Genomic DNA, 18,731 nt, shown 5'->3' on the forward strand with positions numbered 1-18,731 from the left:
GCACAGCCAGCTGCTGACAGTCTGCTCTGTCCTCCAGCCGTGCCACTAGGCACTGTGGTGGTCCCAGGAGACAGTGACCTAGAGCTCTGCCGCGCCCACATTGAGAGGCTCCAGCAGGTGAGGGGCGGGGGCCTGCCCTGTGCCGTTCCCTCCTACTCCGAGTTCTGTTCTCACCCAGTCCTGGCCTTTGCTTCTCTCAGCAGGACCCTGAAGGTGCTGGAGCCAAGTCCCCGACATGCCAGAAACTGTCCCCAAAGTGGTGCTTTCTGGACGGTGAGTGGCCCTAAAGGGCCAGCTCCTGGCATTCCTGGGCCACATGCTCCCCTCCCTTGGGGGTGCTGGGTTGGAGCAGCAGAATACCTGGGCCTGGACAGGGCTTCCCGCGTCCTCAGCCAACTCACAGTCTCCCCCACAGCCACCACTGCCAGCCGCTTCTACAGGATCGACCGGGCCCAGGTGAGCACTCGCAGTCCTGCTCCATCCAATGCTGGCTCCAGGACACCCAGTGTCACCTTTCTCATTAGCCTGGCGCTCCACAGATGGGCTCACCCCATCTGCATTCTCTGTAGTGCACTAATATTGTCCTAGGTAGGGCATGGCCCTGCCCACCAGGCCGGAGTGCCCAGGGGTGGTGCCAACAGGGAAAGGGCACTGGCATGCCCAGAAAAGGATTGCTAGGTGGGTGGGAGGGCCTTGAAGTGCGGGTGCCACCCAGGGAGACATGGAAGAAAAGGCACTTCTGGCCGGGGCCAGGTTGCATGGGTAAAGGCTTAGCAGCAGGAAGGGGCTGGCAAGCTGGTGGGCCCAGGACATAGAGATCAGGGTCTGGGCTCCGCCGGTGGGAAGGGAGAGAGGTGATTGGGGAGGTGAGTGGAAGAGGGACCAGCAGAGCCACTTGCCTGGCTGCCTCTTGTTAGTGTTCATACCCAAAGCAGAGGCTTCGCCAGGTCTGCTGGCCTCGCGGCCCTTCATTCCACCACCGGCTACCCCGGAAGGCTATGACCCTCAGCCCTGACCCTCAGCGCTGGCCTCCCTATCCACAGGAACACCTCAACTATGTGACTGAAATCGCACAGGACGAGATTTATATCCTGGACCCAGAGCTGCTGGGGGCATCAGCCCGGCCTGACCTCCCAACTCCCACTTCCCCTCTTCCCCCCTCCCCCTGCTCACCCACGCCCCGGTGAGTCCCAAGGCTCCTCCAGTCCCCTGGCTATAAGTCCCCCCTATAAGCCGGCAGCTCCCGAAGTCCTGCCTTCAGTCCCTGCCGCTTCCCTGAGCACCAGCCGCACACATCCTGCTGCCTGCCTATATGGTCCCTGCTGGAGCCTCCCTGGCTCACTCATTGGCAGCAGACAACCTGGCCAAGGATCTGGGCTTCCTCCCACCCCAAATCTGACCCTTCAGCAAGTCCTGTCGGCTCTCCCCCAACATCTGATCACACCACCCACCCAAGCCACCATGCCTCTGGCTTCCCTTTCTCGTACTCCCCAGCCTAGAACCATCTCTTCGAGCACGCTACCTACAGTGATGTACCCTCCCTGTGTACCAGATCATTTCATCATACGCAGCTTGAGCCTGCCCACTCCGCCTCCATCGCCACCCACAGTCCAGCCCCACTCGCCTCTCGGTTGAGGCCTCAAGTTTGCTTGCCTCTGGACTTGCCCTTGCTGCCCTGGACGCCTCCCCGTTCTTCCCAGAGCTGCCCCCTCCATTCCCACCTCAGCTCGGGGGTTTCTTCCTCAGAGAAGTCTTCCCAGGAACCCCGTCTGAAATTACACTACCCCACCTTGTATTCTTCATAGCACTTCCTGCTCCCAAAATACTTTATTTATTTGTCCCTGGCTAGAATGTAAGCTCCCTGAGAGCCAGTTCTCCATCGTCCGTGTTCAATGCTGTATCGCCAGTGCCTAGAGCAGCACTTGATCTATAGGAGGCACTCAATAAACTGTTGAAAGAATGAAGGGTGCCACGTTTGGGGTAAGGGAGGGTGACAAGCTGGGCTTGTGCTGAAGCGGTGCCATATCCATCTCATCCTGCTCTGTTTGTAGGTCCCTGCCAGGGGATGCAGCTCCCCCTAAAGGTGAGGCCTCTCCCTGCAGGGCCCCTCCTTTTCTCCCTGGTCACAGGAGTGGAGCTGGTGGGGCAGGTGGGCCCATACACCTTACACAGACAACCGTTGAGGGCCATGTGGTCACATTCGCCATGAACCCAGCCCTCAGCACACACGCCCCAGCAGGCCCCCTTCTCTCCACATCACGTGTATGTTCACACACCAACACGAGCCCAGACCTCTAGCCCTGGTGTATAACAGGCAGGTGTTCCTGCAGGTGAAGAGCTGGTTGAGGCCGCCAAGAGGAACGACTTCTGTAAGGTACTAGTGCCCGGACTCCAGCTTCCTCCCCTTAGCAGCCCCCTCAGGCAGTGGAGAGTGGGGCCTCTGGGTAGGTCGAGAGCTGATCTGTTCGGGCACAGTTGTCTGGCCCGCCGTGGGGTCTCCGTGGTGATTGTCCCCTTCTGCCTTGCCCCTGTCCCTGTCCTGCCCACAATCCGTGTCCCTTCATAGGAGCTTCCTAGCTCTGTTGGTCTGTCCCTGGTGCTCAGAAGGAGTGAGTCTTCGAGGAAGAGAGGCTCCAGGGCCTGGTTGTCAGTGCTTCTGAGGAGTCCATGGGCACCTGGGGTGGGAGAGGCTCATTGTCTCTCCCCTGACCCTTCAAAAAGACCCCAGTGGCCCCTAGGGAGTGACGTGTTTGAGCACACTAGCGTCAGGCCTGTGAGTTTGGCATTTCCATGACTGGAAAGAGGGTGGCTCAGAGGAGCCCCATTCCTGCTCTGCCTCCTACCCTCAGCTTCAGGAGCTGCACCGAGCCGGGGGTGATCTCATGCACCGTGATGACCGGAGTCGCACGCTCCTGCACCACGCGGTTAGCACCGGCAGCAAGGAAGTGGTCCGCTACCTGCTGGACCATGGTAAGCTGTGCCTCTGGGGCCCCTAGGCCAGGCCGAGGTGGGAGGAAGAGAGGCTGCCAGCCCTCTATTGACTTCCCTCTCTCCTCTCCTCCAGCCCCCCCAGAGATCCTTGATGCTGTAGAGGAAAAGTGAGTATCTGGGCAGTGCAGGACCCTGGTTACCCTGGAAACCATCCTGTCTTCATCTAACCCTCCCATTTGGTCCCGTGGGAGCCCATAAATCTTTCCTGGCCACATCTGTCGTCCTCTGGGCCACCCTCCTTGCCCCAGTGCCCCGAACTTCCTGCCCTTTCTGATGGCCCTCGGGAGACAGACGGGAGGGCCCAGAGGACTGGATGGGGTCCACAGCCAGCTCCTGTGCCCCCAGCGGGGAGACCTGTCTACACCAGGCCGCGGCCCTGGGCCAGCGTACCATCTGCCACTACATCGTGGAGGCTGGGGCCTCGCTAATGAAGACAGACCAGCAGGTGAGAAGATTAGCAGGGCAGGCAGGGAGTTGAGAAGGGAACTTTGGGGGAGGGCCGCTTCTGGGGATTTGAAGCCTTCCTCAACCTTGAGAAACCTGAGCCAGCAAGGAGTGGGGCTGCCCTGGCCAACCAGGCCTTCTCTCCCCCACAGGCAGCCAGAGGGAAGACCCCCTACCCTCCCCTAAGCTTGATGTAGCTCTTCCCTCCTCCAGGGAGACACTCCCCGGCAGCGGGCAGAGAAGGCTCAGGACACGGAGCTGGCCGCCTACCTGGAGAACCGGCAGCACTACCAGATGATCCAGCGGGAGGACCAGGAGACGGCTGTGTAGCTGAGGCCAACACAGAGGAGGGACCGGACTGGCCAGAGCATGACCCCCTCCTCACCCACCTCACTGCCACATTCCAGTGGGACAGCCACGGGGGGACCCATGTCCTGGGGAAGGAGCCCCGTGCTGCCCCCTGAAGAGCTGCCCAGACCTAGGGCTGGACTCTGAGGAGCTGCGGCATCTCACCTAAGCCCCAGCCCAGCCTGGAGGCTCACAAAGGAGCAAGAAGCTGGACTGGACTAGGCAGGCCTTGGGTGGCTGGACCAGGCAGAGTGCCCTCCTGGAGTTTAGGGGCCAGAGGGGAAGGGCAGAGGGGCTTGAAGCCCTGTCAGGGAGCCTTCCTTAACCACCTGGTCCTGTAGGGTCCCTGCTGAGGCTCCTGGGATCTCACCCCCCTCTCCTGTCCTGACCCCATCTGCCCCAGGAATTCCTCCTGGAAACCCGCTGCACCCGCCTGCCCTCTGCCCTGCTTGGCACCTACCCCACTGACCCTCCCCAGTCATTTCATTGCAGACTGTGTGGCCTGGGGGTTGGGGTGGGGTTCTCACGGTGACATGTTTACAGCTGGGTGTGACTCAGTAAAAGTGGATTTTTTTCCTTTCTGCTTTCTTTTTCTTGTGGGAGAGGTCTTCCCAGAGGCAGCAGGGTCTGCTGGGTGATCCTTAGGTTGGAGGGAACTGAACACTTGTGGACCCTGACCCTTTCTTTACTGGAGGTCCTGTTTCTTGTTAGGGGGTGGGGTCCCAGGGCCTGCCCGAGGCCTGACCTCTGTCAAGCTGCCTGGCCGAAGGAGGAGCTAAGTTGCTCCGGCTTCCCGCTTCCCGCAGGGATAACAATGGAAATGAAAGAGGTGGGGCGGGGGCGAGGCCTAGATTCTTTGGCCCATTCGCCCTGTGGCCTTTGGCAAGCCCTCGCCCTCAGGCCTGTTACTTTCCCTTTTTAAGGGGATTGGGTAACGTGATCCCCAAGCTCCCAGGGTCATAAGGGGTGGGCAGCCGCCACCGGGGCCGATGTGGAACTTCTCAGACGGCTCTTGTCAGCTCCAAGTCTCAGCAAATCCAGGCCTGCGGGTTCCTCCCACTCCCCCACCTCCGCCCCCGCAAACCTGCGCTCCAAGATGGGCGCAGCGCGGTCCCATCCCCCGCCGACCCGTAGGCTTTCTGCTGGGGTTCCCGTCCCAGACTCCCCAACACTGAGCAGACCACCTCCCTGCAACTGGTGAAGCGGTCCGAGGCGGGGCTGGTGTGCCCTTAAGCAGCTAGAGGGGCGCTGGGGGCCGAGCAGGCCCTGGGAGGCGGGGCGGAGCCTCGACGGGGTTAAACAGGGCATCGGGAAGGGAGCCGCACACAGGCCGGAATGCGGGCCCCGCGCCGGGCCCAGTGACACAACGGGGCTCCATGCTCCCTCCTGGTCTCCATCGAAGGCTATGCCGCCGGGGAGGCTGGAGTCCTTTGAGAATCAGGGACGGCCCCTGGGAGGGGGCGGAAAGCTGGGCCTAGGGCCGGGGACGGCGCAGTGGGGAGAATCCCAGAGCAAGACGGAGGCCTGGGGCCGGGACACCCCTGGCTCGGAAGATGGGGGGCCAGGAGAGCCCGGCGTCTGAAGGTGGAAGGCACCAGCAGAGGGAAGAGAGGATGTGGGGCCAGGCGGCGAGAAGCCGGGGCGGAGGCGGGGACGCTGGGGTCGGGGGCGGCGCAGGTTTGAGGGGAGGGGGCGGGGCGGGTCCTTGGTGGAGGGGGAGGGGGCGGGGGCCCATGTGACCGGCTCAGACCGGTTCTGGAGACAAAAGGGGCCGCGGCAGCCGGAGCGGGACAGGCCCGGCGCGGGAGGGAGCTTAGCAGCGCGGGCAGCGAGCGAGTGAGCGCGTGGGGCCCGGAGGGGCCACTGCCCACCTGGGGGCTGGAGACGGGGTGGGGGTCTGAGCTGCGCCCCGGGCTCTGGGCATACCCCCCAGAGACGCCTCCCGGCTGTGCGCCGGGACTAGCAGCCGAGGGGCTGGCCCCTCAAGTCTCCCCGCCGCCGCCGCTGCGTGAACGGCCCGACTCTTTGGGCCTGAAAAATGGGGAAAGGGGTGGGCGGCCCATGCACGCGGCTCTCCAGTGGGGAAGAGGACGGGGTGGGGGGGGGCGGGATTCTGACCCGAGTTCTCCCCCCAGGATGCAGCACCGAGGTTTCTTCCTCCTCGTCCTTCTCACCCTGCTGGCGCTCGCCTCCGCGGTGGCCAAAAAGAAAGGTGATGTAGGGCTTGGGAGGAGGGCTGGAGACGGGCAGGTGAGGCCGGCAGCCTCAGGGCTGGCCGCCTGGGTTCCGAGGCCCGGGCCGCAGTTAGGGGTCCGCGAGTGAGTCTCTCCGTATCCTGGGTCCTGAGCTCTGTTCTCCGTGTGTTTTAGACAAAGTGAAGAAAGGCAGCCCGGGGAGCGAGTGCGCGGAGTGGGCCTGGGGGCCCTGCACCCCCAGCAGCAAGGACTGCGGCGCGGGTTTCCGCGAAGGTGCCTGTGGGACGCAGACTCAGCGCATCCGGTGCAGGGTGCCATGCAACTGGAAGAAGGAGTTTGGAGGTAAGGTGCGGCGCAGGTGGAGGGCAAGAAATGGGGGCAAAGCCTTAATGAAACCTGAGTAGGACTGGAGGGTGGCCTCAGGCCGCCCAGTCTGACCCTGGGCGCTCTCCCGCCAGCCGACTGCAAGTACAAGTTTGAGAACTGGGGATCGTGTGATGGGGGCTCAGGCACCAAAGCTCGCCAAGGCACCCTGAAGAAGGCGCGGTACAATGCCCAGTGCCAGGAGACCATCCGCGTGACCAAGCCCTGCACCCCCAAGACCAAAGCCAAGGCCAAAGGTCAGCCTAGGGAAGAGGGAGCGGGTCATGGCAGGGGGCTGCCCCCACCTGTGAGGAGAATGGTTAAACCTGAGGGTTTGTGTCCTAGTGAGTGACTTATTGACATCACTGCATTTGGTTTCCCCATCTATTAGAGATACCTTTACCTTAGGTGAGCATGTACTGAGGTCTCACAGAGGTACTCAAGAGACCGTTCATCCTTCTGGCCACAGTAAGAACAGTCACACTGTTCTGTTGGAGCAGCTGGCTTAGAATCCAGTGAAATTGCTCGGGGAGGGCCTAGGTTTGTCACCTCTCCGGCGGTACTGACCATTTGGTCTACCCTGCCCTTTATAGTATAGGAAGGACTTCACTGTCTATGCTTCCTCCATCCCTTAGCTCATTCCTGACTCAGCATCCCAGAGAAGCCAACAGGGCAGAGGTGAATCTGCCCACTCTCAGATGAGGAGGCCGAGGCTGTTGTCCCAGGCTGCTGGGACCAGGAACTTGGAGTTTATCTGATCCCCAGTGAAAGTATAAGTTGGAGGAGTGGGCGATAATGGCAGCGTAATAGCTGCCCTATCACACTGGCTTTCGGGTCAGCTGGTTGAGAGCCACTAGTGGGAAGGATTTTTTTCTCCCTGATGTGTAGGGGGATCTTTACCGGGTCACTTGAACTCTCCTAATTGGTATTTCTTTCTTGTTTTACAGCCAAGAAAGGGAAGGGAAAGGACTAGCAGCCAGGCCTGAATGCCAAAGAGCCCCTGGCCCACGCACACCCTCCTGCAGACCCAAGATGTAACCCGCCAGTGCCTTTTGTTACTCATCAGCTTTATCAATCATGCCCTGCCTCCTTCCATTACCCCCCACCCCCACCCCAAACCGCCCAGAGTGGGGAGGGGCAGGGATTCTGGGCAGCTTGAGCCTTCCTCCCAAAGGGATTTGACTCCCATTCCCCTTTTGTTCTTCCCCACAATGATGCCATCCCTAAAAAACAAATAAGTGGTCTTTTTTTTTCCCAATAAAAGCTTTTTTTTTTTTTTTTTTTTTAATATATAAAAGCCCCTTCCGGGGGAGTTTGCTGTGGTAACTTGTTGGGGGTGGGAGGGTGTAGGGGGAAGGGAAGGTTGGAGAGAATGGTGACTTTCTTGGAGGCTTGGTTCTCCCCAGAGCTCATGGAAAAAGCTCAACAGTTAAGAAAATTTGTTTCAGGGCCCTCTACTGGCCCATGCCTGAAAGGGTGCCCCCATCAAGTCCCCTGAGCCTTTCAGTCTTGGTTTCTCTGGGCAGGGGGAGGAGGAGGGCACACCAGAGCTGGGGGAGGGAACCCAGAAGACTCACTAGAGCTGATACTCCCATCTCAGCCTCACCCAGGCAAAGGTCTTTCTCTGGTCCAAACCAACGCCAACCGGGAAGGCTCTATCCACCGGCAAGGCAAGGATGGCGGTTGCTTCCCAGGCTTACAACCCATACCCTCACTGGTACTAAAGTTATGTGGGTAAAGTCCATTCCATTTTCTTGTTACCGAGGCCTCCTCAAACTGCAGAGACCTGGGGGAACACTGCCCCACCTTCCGTATGTGCCACCTGAGATGAGCCCTCTTGGGGGAGAGGGGAGGGCTCTTGAGAATCATTTGGGTCACTCCCTGCTCAGGCTGAGATCCCTGACTTTTCAGCTGGCCCATCCTGAACCTGCCGGGGCTGTGCTGGAGGGGGGAGCGAGATTGCCTCAGAGCCCACCCTGCCTGGCCTGTAGTAAGCCCACCCACCCATCCAACCAGAACCCGGCCGAGTAGCTGCAGCAAAAGGAGATTTCTACCCCTGGTGTGGGATTTGGGAGGAGAGGGCTGAGCCTACATGCGGGGTGCAGGGGGCAGAAAGCACCGATTATAACGGAATGAGGGACCCTACTCTTCCATTCCCTTCCCGAGCCTTCTTTCCCAAGCGCTGGCCTCTGCTCCTCCCAAGGGGGGTCCTGGGCTCCTGCTCCCCTCCAGACGTCCATTCCTTCAGCTACACTGGTTGGTCATAGTGGGGCAGGTGCCCACATAGGCTAGTGCTCCCCAGCTCCCTGAGGCAGGACAATAGAGATGAGTCAGGCAGTCCCGGATCAAACATCTGGGGCTGACCCTCCTCAGCCCGAATAGAGATCTGGTCTGTCTGCATCCAGCCGGAACCTCTTCCTGAGTCTCACAGCGTCTTGGGAACCTCAGTTCTCCTCTTCGGCACACATGAACATGGAGAGGTGCTTCCAAATCTCACCCCCACTGCAGCTGAGCCATGTGGTCCCCCAGTACACACATGCGACCACCAGCACCTCCTACGGCACCCCTGCCTGCCTACCTGGCAGTGCCGATGTTCCGATACTGGCAAAGCAGCAGGTGCCTGAAGGTTTTTTTGAAGGTGGCATTGCAGAGGGCATAGCAGGCAGGGTTGATGGTACTGTTGACATAGCAGAGCCAGTAGCCAATGGACCACACAGTGTCAGGGATGCAGCTCTGGCAGAAGGTGTTCACCAGGACCATGACGTTGTAGGGCGTCCAGGTGAGGATGAAGGCCAACAGAATGGCAAAGATGGTCCGTGTCACCTTGCGTTCCCGGGCCGCCATCTGCCGCTTCTTGCGCACCTGGTTTCGGGCGATGCTGGCAAATTTGCGGGCCACGTTGGCTGCCGGACGCATACCAGCTGGTGTGGCAGGCACAATCTCGATGGCTGTCACACACTCATTGCCTGTCTGCTTCGTCACTATCTGAATCTTGGACCATTTGGAGGCCGGGTTGAGGGCCCGTGGCTGTAGGGAAGGGGCGGGTGTGGCAGGCGTGGTGGCCTCTGTGGTTGACAGCTCTGTGAGTGGTCGTTCCTTGGTGTTCTGGGTGGCACTGCCTGAGCTGGACTCATTGGAAGTGTCCTTGTCGGCCATCGGGCGCGGCGGGGGTGGCAAGACTGGTGGAGGGGCCTCCTCTAGTTTCCCGTTGCGCAGCTCCTCTCGAGCAGCTTCTCCCGGCGGGGGTTTCTTGACGCTTTGCTTCATGAGGGGGCTCTTGAGGAAGGCCAGAGTCTTGGCCTTCTTCTCCTTAGGGCCTTCGGGCCGGTGCTTGTGAACTCGGCTGCGACTGGCCAGGGAGATGTGAATGTAGAGCACCGTCATGATGACCACGGGCAGGTAGAAGGCAGCGATGGCCGTGCCAAAGGTCACCGCCGGGTTGGACAGGAACTGGATGAAGCACTGATTGTCTGGCACTGTCCTCTTGCCCACCACAAACTGCCAGAACAGGATGGCAGGCGCCCAGAGCACAAAGGACAGGACCCAGGCAGCGGCGATCATGAGGCCTGCCATCTTGGTGGTGCGCCGGGCAGGGTAGGTGAGGGGCTTGGTGACGCAGAAGTACCGGTCAAAGCTGATAATGAGAAGGTTCATGACAGAGGCATTGCTCACCACATAGTCCAGGGCCAGCCACAGGTCACAGACCACGGCGCCCAGAGGCCAGTAGCCTTTGATGATGTACACGGTGTAGAGGTTCATGGAGAAAGCGCCTATGATGAGATCAGCACATGCCAGGCTGAAGAGGAAGTAGTTGTTGACTGTCTGCAGCTGCCTGTTGACCTTGATGGACAGCATCACCAAGATGTTACCCACGACGGTCACCAGGCTCAGCGAACCTGTCACCGTGGCGATGAACACCATTTCCACCGTCTCGTAGCGGTTATGGGCTGATGTGACCAGCCGCACCGACTGGTTGCCAGAGCTGCCATTGACTGGTGTGAAGTTCGCCATCTTGGTTAGTGGTATGAGTGGGCAGTGTCTGGAAGGGAAGGAGAGAAAAGGGGTGAACTGCGGAAGTGGGTTAGAAGGGTAACATGGGAGAAACGCGAGTCCAAGTGGCAGAGGAACATTGTCCTGCAGAGCCTCAGAGAAACGTCTCATCGCTTCCTCGTTCGTTCGTTCATCACTTGCCCAGTGCCCACTACGTGCAGCAGTGAGCGCTGCGGTTACAGACGTGAATAAGACACGTCATGGGGAGCTCGCAGTCTGATTGGGGGAGATGTACAAACACATAAGCAGCAAAAGCAGTGCTGGAAAGAGAGCGAGGCACGGTGATAGTGTAGTGAGTGGATCGGAAGACAGACGGGTGTTCCCTACTGCGTCATCGGTGAAGGCCTCTCAGGGGGGGTGATCTGGATGACGACAAGAAGGCAGCCGCATGAGGTGAAGAGCTGCGGAAAGCGGCCTAGTCAAGGGCAATGGCAAGAGCAAAGGCCCTGAGGCACGCGTGAGGCAAGGACAGTGGGTCAGCGTGGGTGGGGAGCACGGAATCTAGGGTGGGGAGGGGATGAGTGGTCCCAGATGTCCGCATGTGACTCTGGTCAGAAATGTTCATCCTTCACTCCCTTGGTCACTTCTTAAGCAAACATTACCGGGGGGCCTGCTCTCTAATCCCTACAGAAGGTACTAAGCACAGAAACAAGAGTATATATCAGCAGCTAACAGGTACTTTCTACACTTTTTCTAAGTATTAACTCATTTCATCTTCACAACAGACCTAGGAGATAAATACCATTATTTTTCACTACTTACAGGTGGGGAAATTGAGGCACAGAAGTGTTAACCTAACTAAGGTTCCACAGCTCCTTGTTCCAGAGCTAAGAGTTCTGGCAGAGGGAGGCCCAAAGAGTCACAGGAGCCAGTGATCCCACCTGGAGGAGGGCACCCAGAGGACCAAAGGAGGTGGCATGGAGCTTGGAGCATTGAGGACGAGGAAGAGAGTGCCATGCAGAGAAGCTCTGGGAGGTACACACCACTGCGGCCTCCCTCCCTGAGCCTCACCCCCACCCGAGGACATAGGGATGCAGCACAGGCTAGCTGGCGTCTGTTAGCAGCCAGGGGCTGAGACCCTTAGCAATCAGAAGCTAAAAGGCCCATCAGCTGAGGAAATACACACATGGCTTCCCAGAGGCCAGGGCCAGCCCCAAGGCCTCTAGGAGAATCCAAAGTGTGAGAGAGTGTTCCAGAGACAAGAGAGGAGCCTGTGGCCTGACCCTGAGGGTGGCCCTTGACCCACCAGCGTACCAGGTGGGGGTCCCCAAGCACAAGGCCCTTTCCCTGGGCCTGCGCTCCTTCCCACCCAGGCTCCTCTTCATCTCTCACCCCCCCTTTCCTCTCTCATGCATGTGAAGGAGGCCCACGCCCAGTGTGCTGTGCCAGGGCAGCCGCTCAGCCCAGCTCCTTCACACCCGCCAACACACGCACCATTACACACACGCACGGGCCCCATCACAGCCCCACCAGTCCCGCAGCGCACTGTCATATACGCAACTCTGTGCGTCTGTGTGTGAGAGAAACAGAAAGGGAGAGGCAGTGGGTGTGGAAGGAAGGAGAGAGGGAGAGAGGAAGGGAGAGGCACTCACCCTTCAGCCGCGGCTTCAAGGCCAGCGTGGGGTCTAGCTGTGTGGTCTTAGACAAGCCACCTCACTTTCCTGCACCTCTCTCATTTGCAAATATAAAGGGCTCCTTCTGGGACAACCTCCTACCTGAGTAGCTAGGGGGATCAGGAACTAAACTCCATCTCCAGTGTGAAGATGCCCTGGAGGCTGCAGCCAAGAGCCAGGGCGACCCCCCAAACCTGGCCTCAGGCCCCCTAATCCACCATCGCAGACACAGGCTCAGCCTCCTGGCCTGGTAGTTCAAATTCACATGCCCAAATCCTTGGTTCACCAGAGGAGAGACTCAGAGAGGGGTGATGCCATCCCCAAGGTCATAAATGAGTCAAGGGCAAAGACCAAATATCGCCCTCTCCCAGGGTGTCTAATAGCCCCTTTCATCTCTGAGAGCCTCTGAAATGGCACCTCAGGGGACACCCTCTGAGCTAGTAGGGCAGAACCACCCAGCATGGAGAGGATGCCCTCCTCAGGCATAGGTAGGTGGCCATGGTCTGGGCAAGAGCAATCTGTTAGCCAACCTGAAGGAAAGCCTGGCTTTGGCCCCTCAGAGCCAGGACACAGGCTAGCAAGATCAGAACCCGGCTGGAGATGCCAAATAGGAAAAACATAATAGCTCTTGTTTATGGAGTGTTAACTATGAGTCAGGAGTCCCTCTGAGCTTTATATATAGATTACCTGGTTTAATCCTTACAGCAACCTGAAAGGGCAGGTACTACTAGGATCCTCATCTTTATTACAGATGATGATAGTGTTAATTAACTTGCCCAAAGACACTCAGTGTGTAAGTAGGGGTGGGGGCAGGATTAGAACCCAGGAGCCACCTTCTCAACCCCAAGGTGGTAATGCATCAGAGCTGATTTTCCTGCCTCTGCTCTCCCCTCTTCCAAACCACACAACTAGGGGTAGGTCAGGGGAGACCTGGGTAGGGTCCCTTCCCATTCCCCGCCAGCTTCCCCTACTTAGCTTTCCCGGGAAAGATCTCTCTCTCTTATCTGCATTGGGGATATCTTGTCTCCAGTGATGTGGAGGGTGCTTTAGTCCCGCTCTGGGTCTGCTTGAGGAAACTGCCAGCTGCAGACAGGGTGAGGCGCAGTGTCTCCCCACCCCTTACCCCAATTGTCTTTCTGGACCCCTCAGGACCTTCCACAGGCATTCTGACCGCAACACTCCCCAGCGCGTTTCTCTGGGATCCAGGCCGGCCTGGAATCTGGGGAGGCGAGCAGCCCCGCCCAGGGCCGTGCTCACCGCTAGATGGCAATGTGGATTCCCGGGTGCCTGCTCCGGACCCAGAGCGGGAACAGCTCTTGGCCACCGCCCCCAACTCCAAGACCGCGAACACAGAAGAAGCCTCCGGCAGGGCCTCCCAGAGCGGAGACGTGAGGCCGCCTCACCAGGCCCCGCCCGGGGGGCTGCGCTCGGCTCCGCGCAGAGTTCAATGGTGAGAAAGTTAAGGGCGCCGGGATTCCACACGGCACCCGGTGAGGAACGTGTGGGCGGGAAGGCGAGTGCGAGTTCTGTTTGTGTGTGCTTACTGGGGATCGCGCGTAGAAGCTAGTAGCTGTCTGCATGTGCGTGTGTGTGCGCGCTCAGCCACGCCTGGATACCAGTGCGCCCCGAGAGCGCGTGAGCACGCCCGTGCCATGTGGACACGTGCATGTGCATGCCTGTGCGTGCCTGGAGTGCTGTGGCCTGAGGGTTGCCCATGGTTCGGGTGTGCCTGTGCCTGTTAGCTTGTGTCACGAGCAAATGCAGGGCAGTGAGTGACCCGCCACATTCCAAACACGCCTGCCAGGAGACTCAACCCAGACGTTGGCTGTCTGCGTGCAGAGAAAGTCCGGCCAAGAGCTGGGGTTTGGATCGCGCCTCGCCTGTGGGCTGGGGAAGGGTCCGGGGCAAGACAAGGCCTGACTATGCTCTGCTCTGGAAGGTCCCCTGAGCCTGGGGCAACATGTTAGCCGAGGGCTCAGAGGTGTCGTGTTTCCAAAGCCTCTGTGCGAAGTCCCAGCCTCGGACTGACTTATGTCAAGAAGCCACTGCTAGTCTCCCCACCCAGTCTTGCGGGACACCAGGCTCTGCTCATCGTACCCTCTGCGTGTTATTGCCAAAGGACACCCACAAGAGGGTGCGGGCAGCACCCCCATAACCGGGAGGCCCTGTCGGAGCTTGGGTTAGGGGAGAGCAAGATTTTCTTCCCACACTCCTGACCCTGTCCCACGCTGGAGGAGCACCATCTTGGCCCAGCCGCAAGAGTGGGCACCGATTTCTCAAGCCCAGGGATTGGGTGAGCCTCGGGGGCCTGGTTGGAAGTTATTACTGGGCCCATCTGGAGGCTCCTCCACGTCGCCATGGTGGTCGATGGGGCTCTGTCTCTCCAGTGCCCCGCCCTCCCCCAGCCCCTTAGCACGCAGTTCCTGCAGCCTCTGGGCGTGGGCACCATGCTTTGTCGGGTCCTGGAGCTCGCCCCAACCCCTTTTCCCTACCGAATGGGAGCGCGTGCTCTGGATGTCTTTGGGGGGTGGGGTGGGTTCTTACGATTTCACGCTAGGGCTCCGGTAAGGCTGGGCCCCTGGACGTGTCCCTGGGGTGCGAGAGGAGACTCAGGAGTTCAGTGCAGGAAGAAGGAATACAGGGGTTTGGCACCGACATTGCGCCTGACACTTCAACCACGGGGTTCGGGGTTGAGCCCTGGATCTCAGCAGCTGAGTCTGGGCAACAGCGAAGGGGTAGTCCTGGAGTGGGGGAGGGGCGCAAAGAGAGGGCAGGAGTGCTTTCCGTCGGGGTTCAAGGTCGCTGATGGAGGATTCCATGGCCAGGAGTGGGCTGGCAGTGCCGGGGGTGCGGGGAGACGGCGGGAAAAAGGCCCTTTGGGGCTCCACCGCCCGGCGCCCTGCAGAGCTGACACTGGGAGGGCTGGAGTGTGGGGTCCCGTCCCGGACGGCTGCCCCTGGCTCCTTGGGGGCTGTGAGTGGGCACACCCTACGGACCTCCTGAATGTCCGTTCTTTCTCAAAGGCGCACCTGGAGGAGCATCCGAGACAGCCGGCCTTTCTTCCAGCCTGTGCAGCTACTATCACCGCGCTCAACCCCCGAACAAGCCTAGGGCCCCATCCCAGTCGGATCTGACTCTGAGGAGCCTCAGAGGGTCCGGGAGCCCCGTGTCCTTCTCCCCCAACCGAGTCCCCCGCCCCCGCGCCGCCGCGGAGTCACTTACCAGACACCTCCTCCCCGCTCCCCTTGCACCTGACAGACGGCGGGATAGGAGGGTGGCCCCGCGGGCCAGCGGGTGGGGCAGGCGGCCGGGCCGCGGGCCGGGGGCGGGGATGGGGTGCCGAGGGGCGGCCCTTACTCCGCCCGCAGCTCCGGGCGCTGTGGCTCCGACTCGCGCTCACGCTCGCACTTTTCCCCGAGCCGCGTGATGTCACGGGGAAGCAGCCAATCCTAGTGGAGCCGCGCCGCCCGCCTCGGGCCGGCCACCCAACGAGGACGCGCAGGGGGCACCACCCGGGTGTTGGGGACCCCAGCTACGCGTGCCCATCACTGGAGAGGACCAGTAGCTCCCCCCTGCTCGGGCACTGTTGGGGCACCACCCACAGTCGAAAGTGCTGCTTAGCTGGGGGCTCTGCCCTCTTGTAGGCTGGGGGGTGGGGTGGGGTGTCCACGTTGTCATGGGGACGCGGCGCCCCCTCGCGGGCTGGGAAGAGAGCTAGCAGACCCGTCAGGCTGTGCTCCCCGCCTCCGCTCTGACCGGGAGCCTAGAGCAGGAGGTTGTCTCGCGCCGCGCCCGGACCTCACTCCCTACATCGCCCGGCGCAGTTGGACCGTGGAGGCGGGAGTGTTTGACCCCAACAGGAGGTTATACGTGGGTGGGGTCCTGCCGCCACTGTTCCGTCCGGGCAGAGAGCCGAGGGCCGGCAGTTTCCAGCCTCGGGGCTGCTTGCTGGCCCCGGGACAGCCAAAGAAGAGGGGCGCCGTCGGGGTTTGGGGAGGAGCTGGAGAGAGAAGATCGGAGAAGGTCCACCAGGGAGAGAGGAGCCCGCCCACAGTACGCAACCCCTACTCTCGCCCCCTGGCTCCCTGGTCCCACACTCCAGGCCGGGAAAGGGATGAGCTCCCTTTTTCCATTCCCGGGATGGGATGCGCAGCCCATTCAGCAGAGGCCTGAAGGGCAAGTTCGCCGATGCCTGTGAGGGAAAGCCGAGTGCCCAAGGTTGCCTGGTGTGGAGCCCAAAATGAGACCCCAGAGGGCGAGCTGCTGGTCTATTCAGGTCTCTGGGACCCGCACGAGCCGGAGCCTCGGGACTTGGGGCCTTGCCTGCAGTGAGCGGGAGGGCCCGGGAGTCCGCAGCTGAGCCGTCCGCGAGACAGAGAACCGGGCGGCTTCAGCACCTCGGAGAGCTCCGCCTCAGCCCTGACCCTGCATGCTCTGCTCCGCGCAACCAGGCAGGCACGCGCGCTTCTGCCTCCCTCTGAGACTGTCGTCCCTGGTGACAGCCAGGGTCCGATTCGCCCCCAACGCCTGGACTCGTGACAAGTCACCCCAAAGCCTCTGAGCGCAAACACCTTAAGACGGTTGGCTCCTACTTGGAAAACCAACTCAAGTCCTGCCCCTCCTTCACCCTCACCCAAGGACTGGGCAGGGGGCTGTGCGTGGGGTGGGGGTAGGGAGGTGGAGGCGGGTACGCAGTGGAAGAGAGGCAGCAGGAGCTGCCAGAAAAGGGGCGGGAACGCGAGCAAGAGCCAGCGCTTTCGGAACTCTTGGTATGCAGTTCTTAAGCCCAACGCAGAGGTAGAGGGCAGAGGTCGGGTCCTCAGTGCCCCCAAAGGCGCGGGCTAGAATTGGCTGGCTGCGCTAGAGAAGCCATTGTCTTTTATATAATTATCTGGTTTTTCATGATCCTCATAACCAAAGATGAAAGCAGCACTATTGTTCTTGTCCCCACTTCACAGATGAATAGGCTTAGTTGGTTCACATGACAATTAGGTGACAGTTCTGCAGAATGTTAAGTGTGTGTGCACAGGAGTGGGATCAGGGGAGGCCAAATACTTACAACAGTCAGATGGGGAGACAAGAAAGACCAAGAGGCCACAGAAAACAGAAATGCCTCCAACTGTGGCCTTGAGTTCTTCAGAAACTCAGCCAAAGCGGCTCCAGTTTTTCTGAAATCCTTATTATAGGGTAGGGCCTTTGGCCTTCCCCATTCCTGGAATCCACAGCAGAACTGTGGAGAGCTGAGCTGGGAACCAGAGACCTGGTTTAGTCTTTCTTCTCTGCCTTTGATCCAGCAGGGTCCAAAGACAACTTGGGTCCATTCAACTTCTCTGGACCTACTTCATCATCTCCAAATGGGATTGCCAAGCTCTGTCCTGCTGACTCCACAACCCTGTTAAGACATGCAAGGCCCCATGAAGGTTTTACTCCTGGGGAGGCTCTATCTGCTTGGCAATGGCTTTCTATGGAAAGGGGTTGGTGTGGAGACCAGAAGGTGTCGACAGGGGCCTCCAATGGGTAGGGCTGGGTTCATCCTTGGCTAGAGGGCAGAAGTGAGGCTACGCAGGGCCAAATTTGGATCACCTCATCCAAAAAGCCTCATATCCCCTTTTCCAAAATAACAGCAATTCAGGGTCCTATCTAGATTCAAACCATGGCTACACTAGGTGTGTAGTCTGGGGGTAATACCACTACCTACATCAGAGTCCACTGTTATACATCACTTTGTGATGAGGATTGAGAGATAATACACATTGAGTCCTTGGCACATGATTTACATTCAACAAATTCATAGTTCTGTCAGACCAAGTTCTTCCTTGAGTGCAGTGGGGCACCCTTCTCCTTCTACATTTCAGTGCTTAGCTCAAGCCCCACCTCCATAAGGAACCCTGCCCTAGTGACCTCATAGCTCCGAATGATTTGAGATTATAGAGCTAGAAGTAATTTTGAGAGGCTGCATAGTATAAGCTCTGTATCCTACTACAAGGGAGGAGAGTCAAGCAGAGAAAAGGCAAGTGGCTTGCCCTTGGTCATACAGCTAGCCGATGTGTCCTTTAGTCCAGAGTCCACTGTTATACATCACTTTGTAGAAAATTCATGTCCGTAACTATATAACTCTTCATGTTGTTTTGTATTACTTAATTGCTCATTTAATCTTTTGGTTTTGTCTCTGTTGGGGCATAATCTATAATTCTGCATGCCCCATAGTGTCTGGGAGAGTCGGGCACACACAAGATACTCAAGAAGTACTCATTAGCAAGAGCCATGGGGTGGCTCTGATTTTCCTATATATCTCTGTAAGATTTGGGGCAAATATCCTTTTCACACTAACTGGCTAGAAACTTGACATGGCCAAGGCCCATGAATAAAGCAGGCCTTTCAGTCACCATAAAGAGGACACAAAGGGAGACCTGCACAGCCAGCAAGGGCATCTTTGGGAGATGCCTGTAGATAAGACCAAGCTTCCTGCTTAGACCGCCCAGCTTCCCATAATGGGTGGTTTCCCAGGACTGGAGGGGTCAAGCTTTTTGCCAGTTAACACCTTCACTCCAGGCCCACAGTCCTGGGGAGGAAGCAATCAAGATAAGAGACATTCTGTCATTCCTACCTACCCACCGGTCACTGTTTAGGTTGCCCCGATCCTTAGCAGGCCCCCAGGAAGCAGAAGGTGGTGGTACAGAGACATAGTATGACGCAGAGATTGAAGTCCTTACCTGAGTGGCTTCTG

General features: G+C 59.1%; 3 protein-coding genes across 20 annotated transcripts in view; 2 read left to right on the forward strand and 1 right to left on the reverse strand.

The window, feature by feature from the left end:
• DGKZ (diacylglycerol kinase zeta) overlaps positions 1 to 4,362 on the forward strand; it is a 41,583-nt gene extending 37,221 nt beyond the window's left edge. For 6 of the 18 annotated variants that reach the window (XM_016146748.2, XM_016146752.2, XM_016146750.2 and 3 more), the window contains 10 exons: positions 38 to 117; positions 204 to 273; positions 416 to 456; positions 1,044 to 1,183; positions 2,052 to 2,083; positions 2,331 to 2,374; positions 2,850 to 2,970; positions 3,065 to 3,098; positions 3,337 to 3,436; positions 3,649 to 3,899. In XM_016146748.2, the coding sequence (XP_016002234.1) occupies positions 38 to 117; positions 204 to 273; positions 416 to 456; positions 1,044 to 1,183; positions 2,052 to 2,083; positions 2,331 to 2,374; positions 2,850 to 2,970; positions 3,065 to 3,098; positions 3,337 to 3,436; positions 3,649 to 3,765 (779 nt within the window). In that variant the 3' untranslated portion in view covers positions 3,766 to 3,899. Of the gene's footprint in view, positions 1 to 37; positions 118 to 200; positions 274 to 415; positions 457 to 1,043; positions 1,184 to 2,051; positions 2,084 to 2,330; positions 2,375 to 2,849; positions 2,971 to 3,064; positions 3,099 to 3,239; positions 3,437 to 3,648 lie in introns of all 18 variants that reach the window. The other 12 variants (XM_036220734.1, XM_036220735.1, XM_036220736.1 and 9 more) reach the window with 5 other exon arrangements.
• Positions 4,363 to 5,513: 1,151 nt separating this feature from the next.
• MDK (midkine) lies at positions 5,514 to 7,624 on the forward strand. The gene is made up of 5 exons (XM_016146756.2): positions 5,514 to 5,619; positions 5,919 to 5,995; positions 6,153 to 6,320; positions 6,437 to 6,598; positions 7,289 to 7,624. The coding sequence occupies exons 2-5, from the start codon at positions 5,920 to 5,922 to the stop codon at positions 7,312 to 7,314; spliced, it is 432 nt and encodes a 143-aa protein (XP_016002242.2). The 5' UTR covers positions 5,514 to 5,619; position 5,919; the 3' UTR covers positions 7,315 to 7,624.
• Positions 7,625 to 7,649: 25 nt separating this feature from the next.
• Positions 7,650 to 15,295, reverse strand: CHRM4 (cholinergic receptor muscarinic 4). Its single transcript, XM_016146754.2, has 2 exons — positions 15,227 to 15,295; positions 7,650 to 10,380 (listed from the first exon to the last, which is right to left on the reverse strand). Exon 2 carries the CDS (start codon positions 10,350 to 10,352, stop codon positions 8,916 to 8,918), a length of 1,437 nt encoding a protein of 478 aa, XP_016002240.1. The 5' UTR covers positions 10,353 to 10,380; positions 15,227 to 15,295; the 3' UTR covers positions 7,650 to 8,915.
• Between the last annotated feature and the right edge of the window lie 3,436 nt (positions 15,296 to 18,731).

Source organism: Rousettus aegyptiacus, unplaced genomic scaffold (genome assembly GCF_014176215.1).
Source record: "Rousettus aegyptiacus isolate mRouAeg1 unplaced genomic scaffold, mRouAeg1.p scaffold_m13_p_5, whole genome shotgun sequence".
Lineage (NCBI taxonomy): Eukaryota > Metazoa > Chordata > Mammalia > Chiroptera > Pteropodidae > Rousettus > Rousettus aegyptiacus.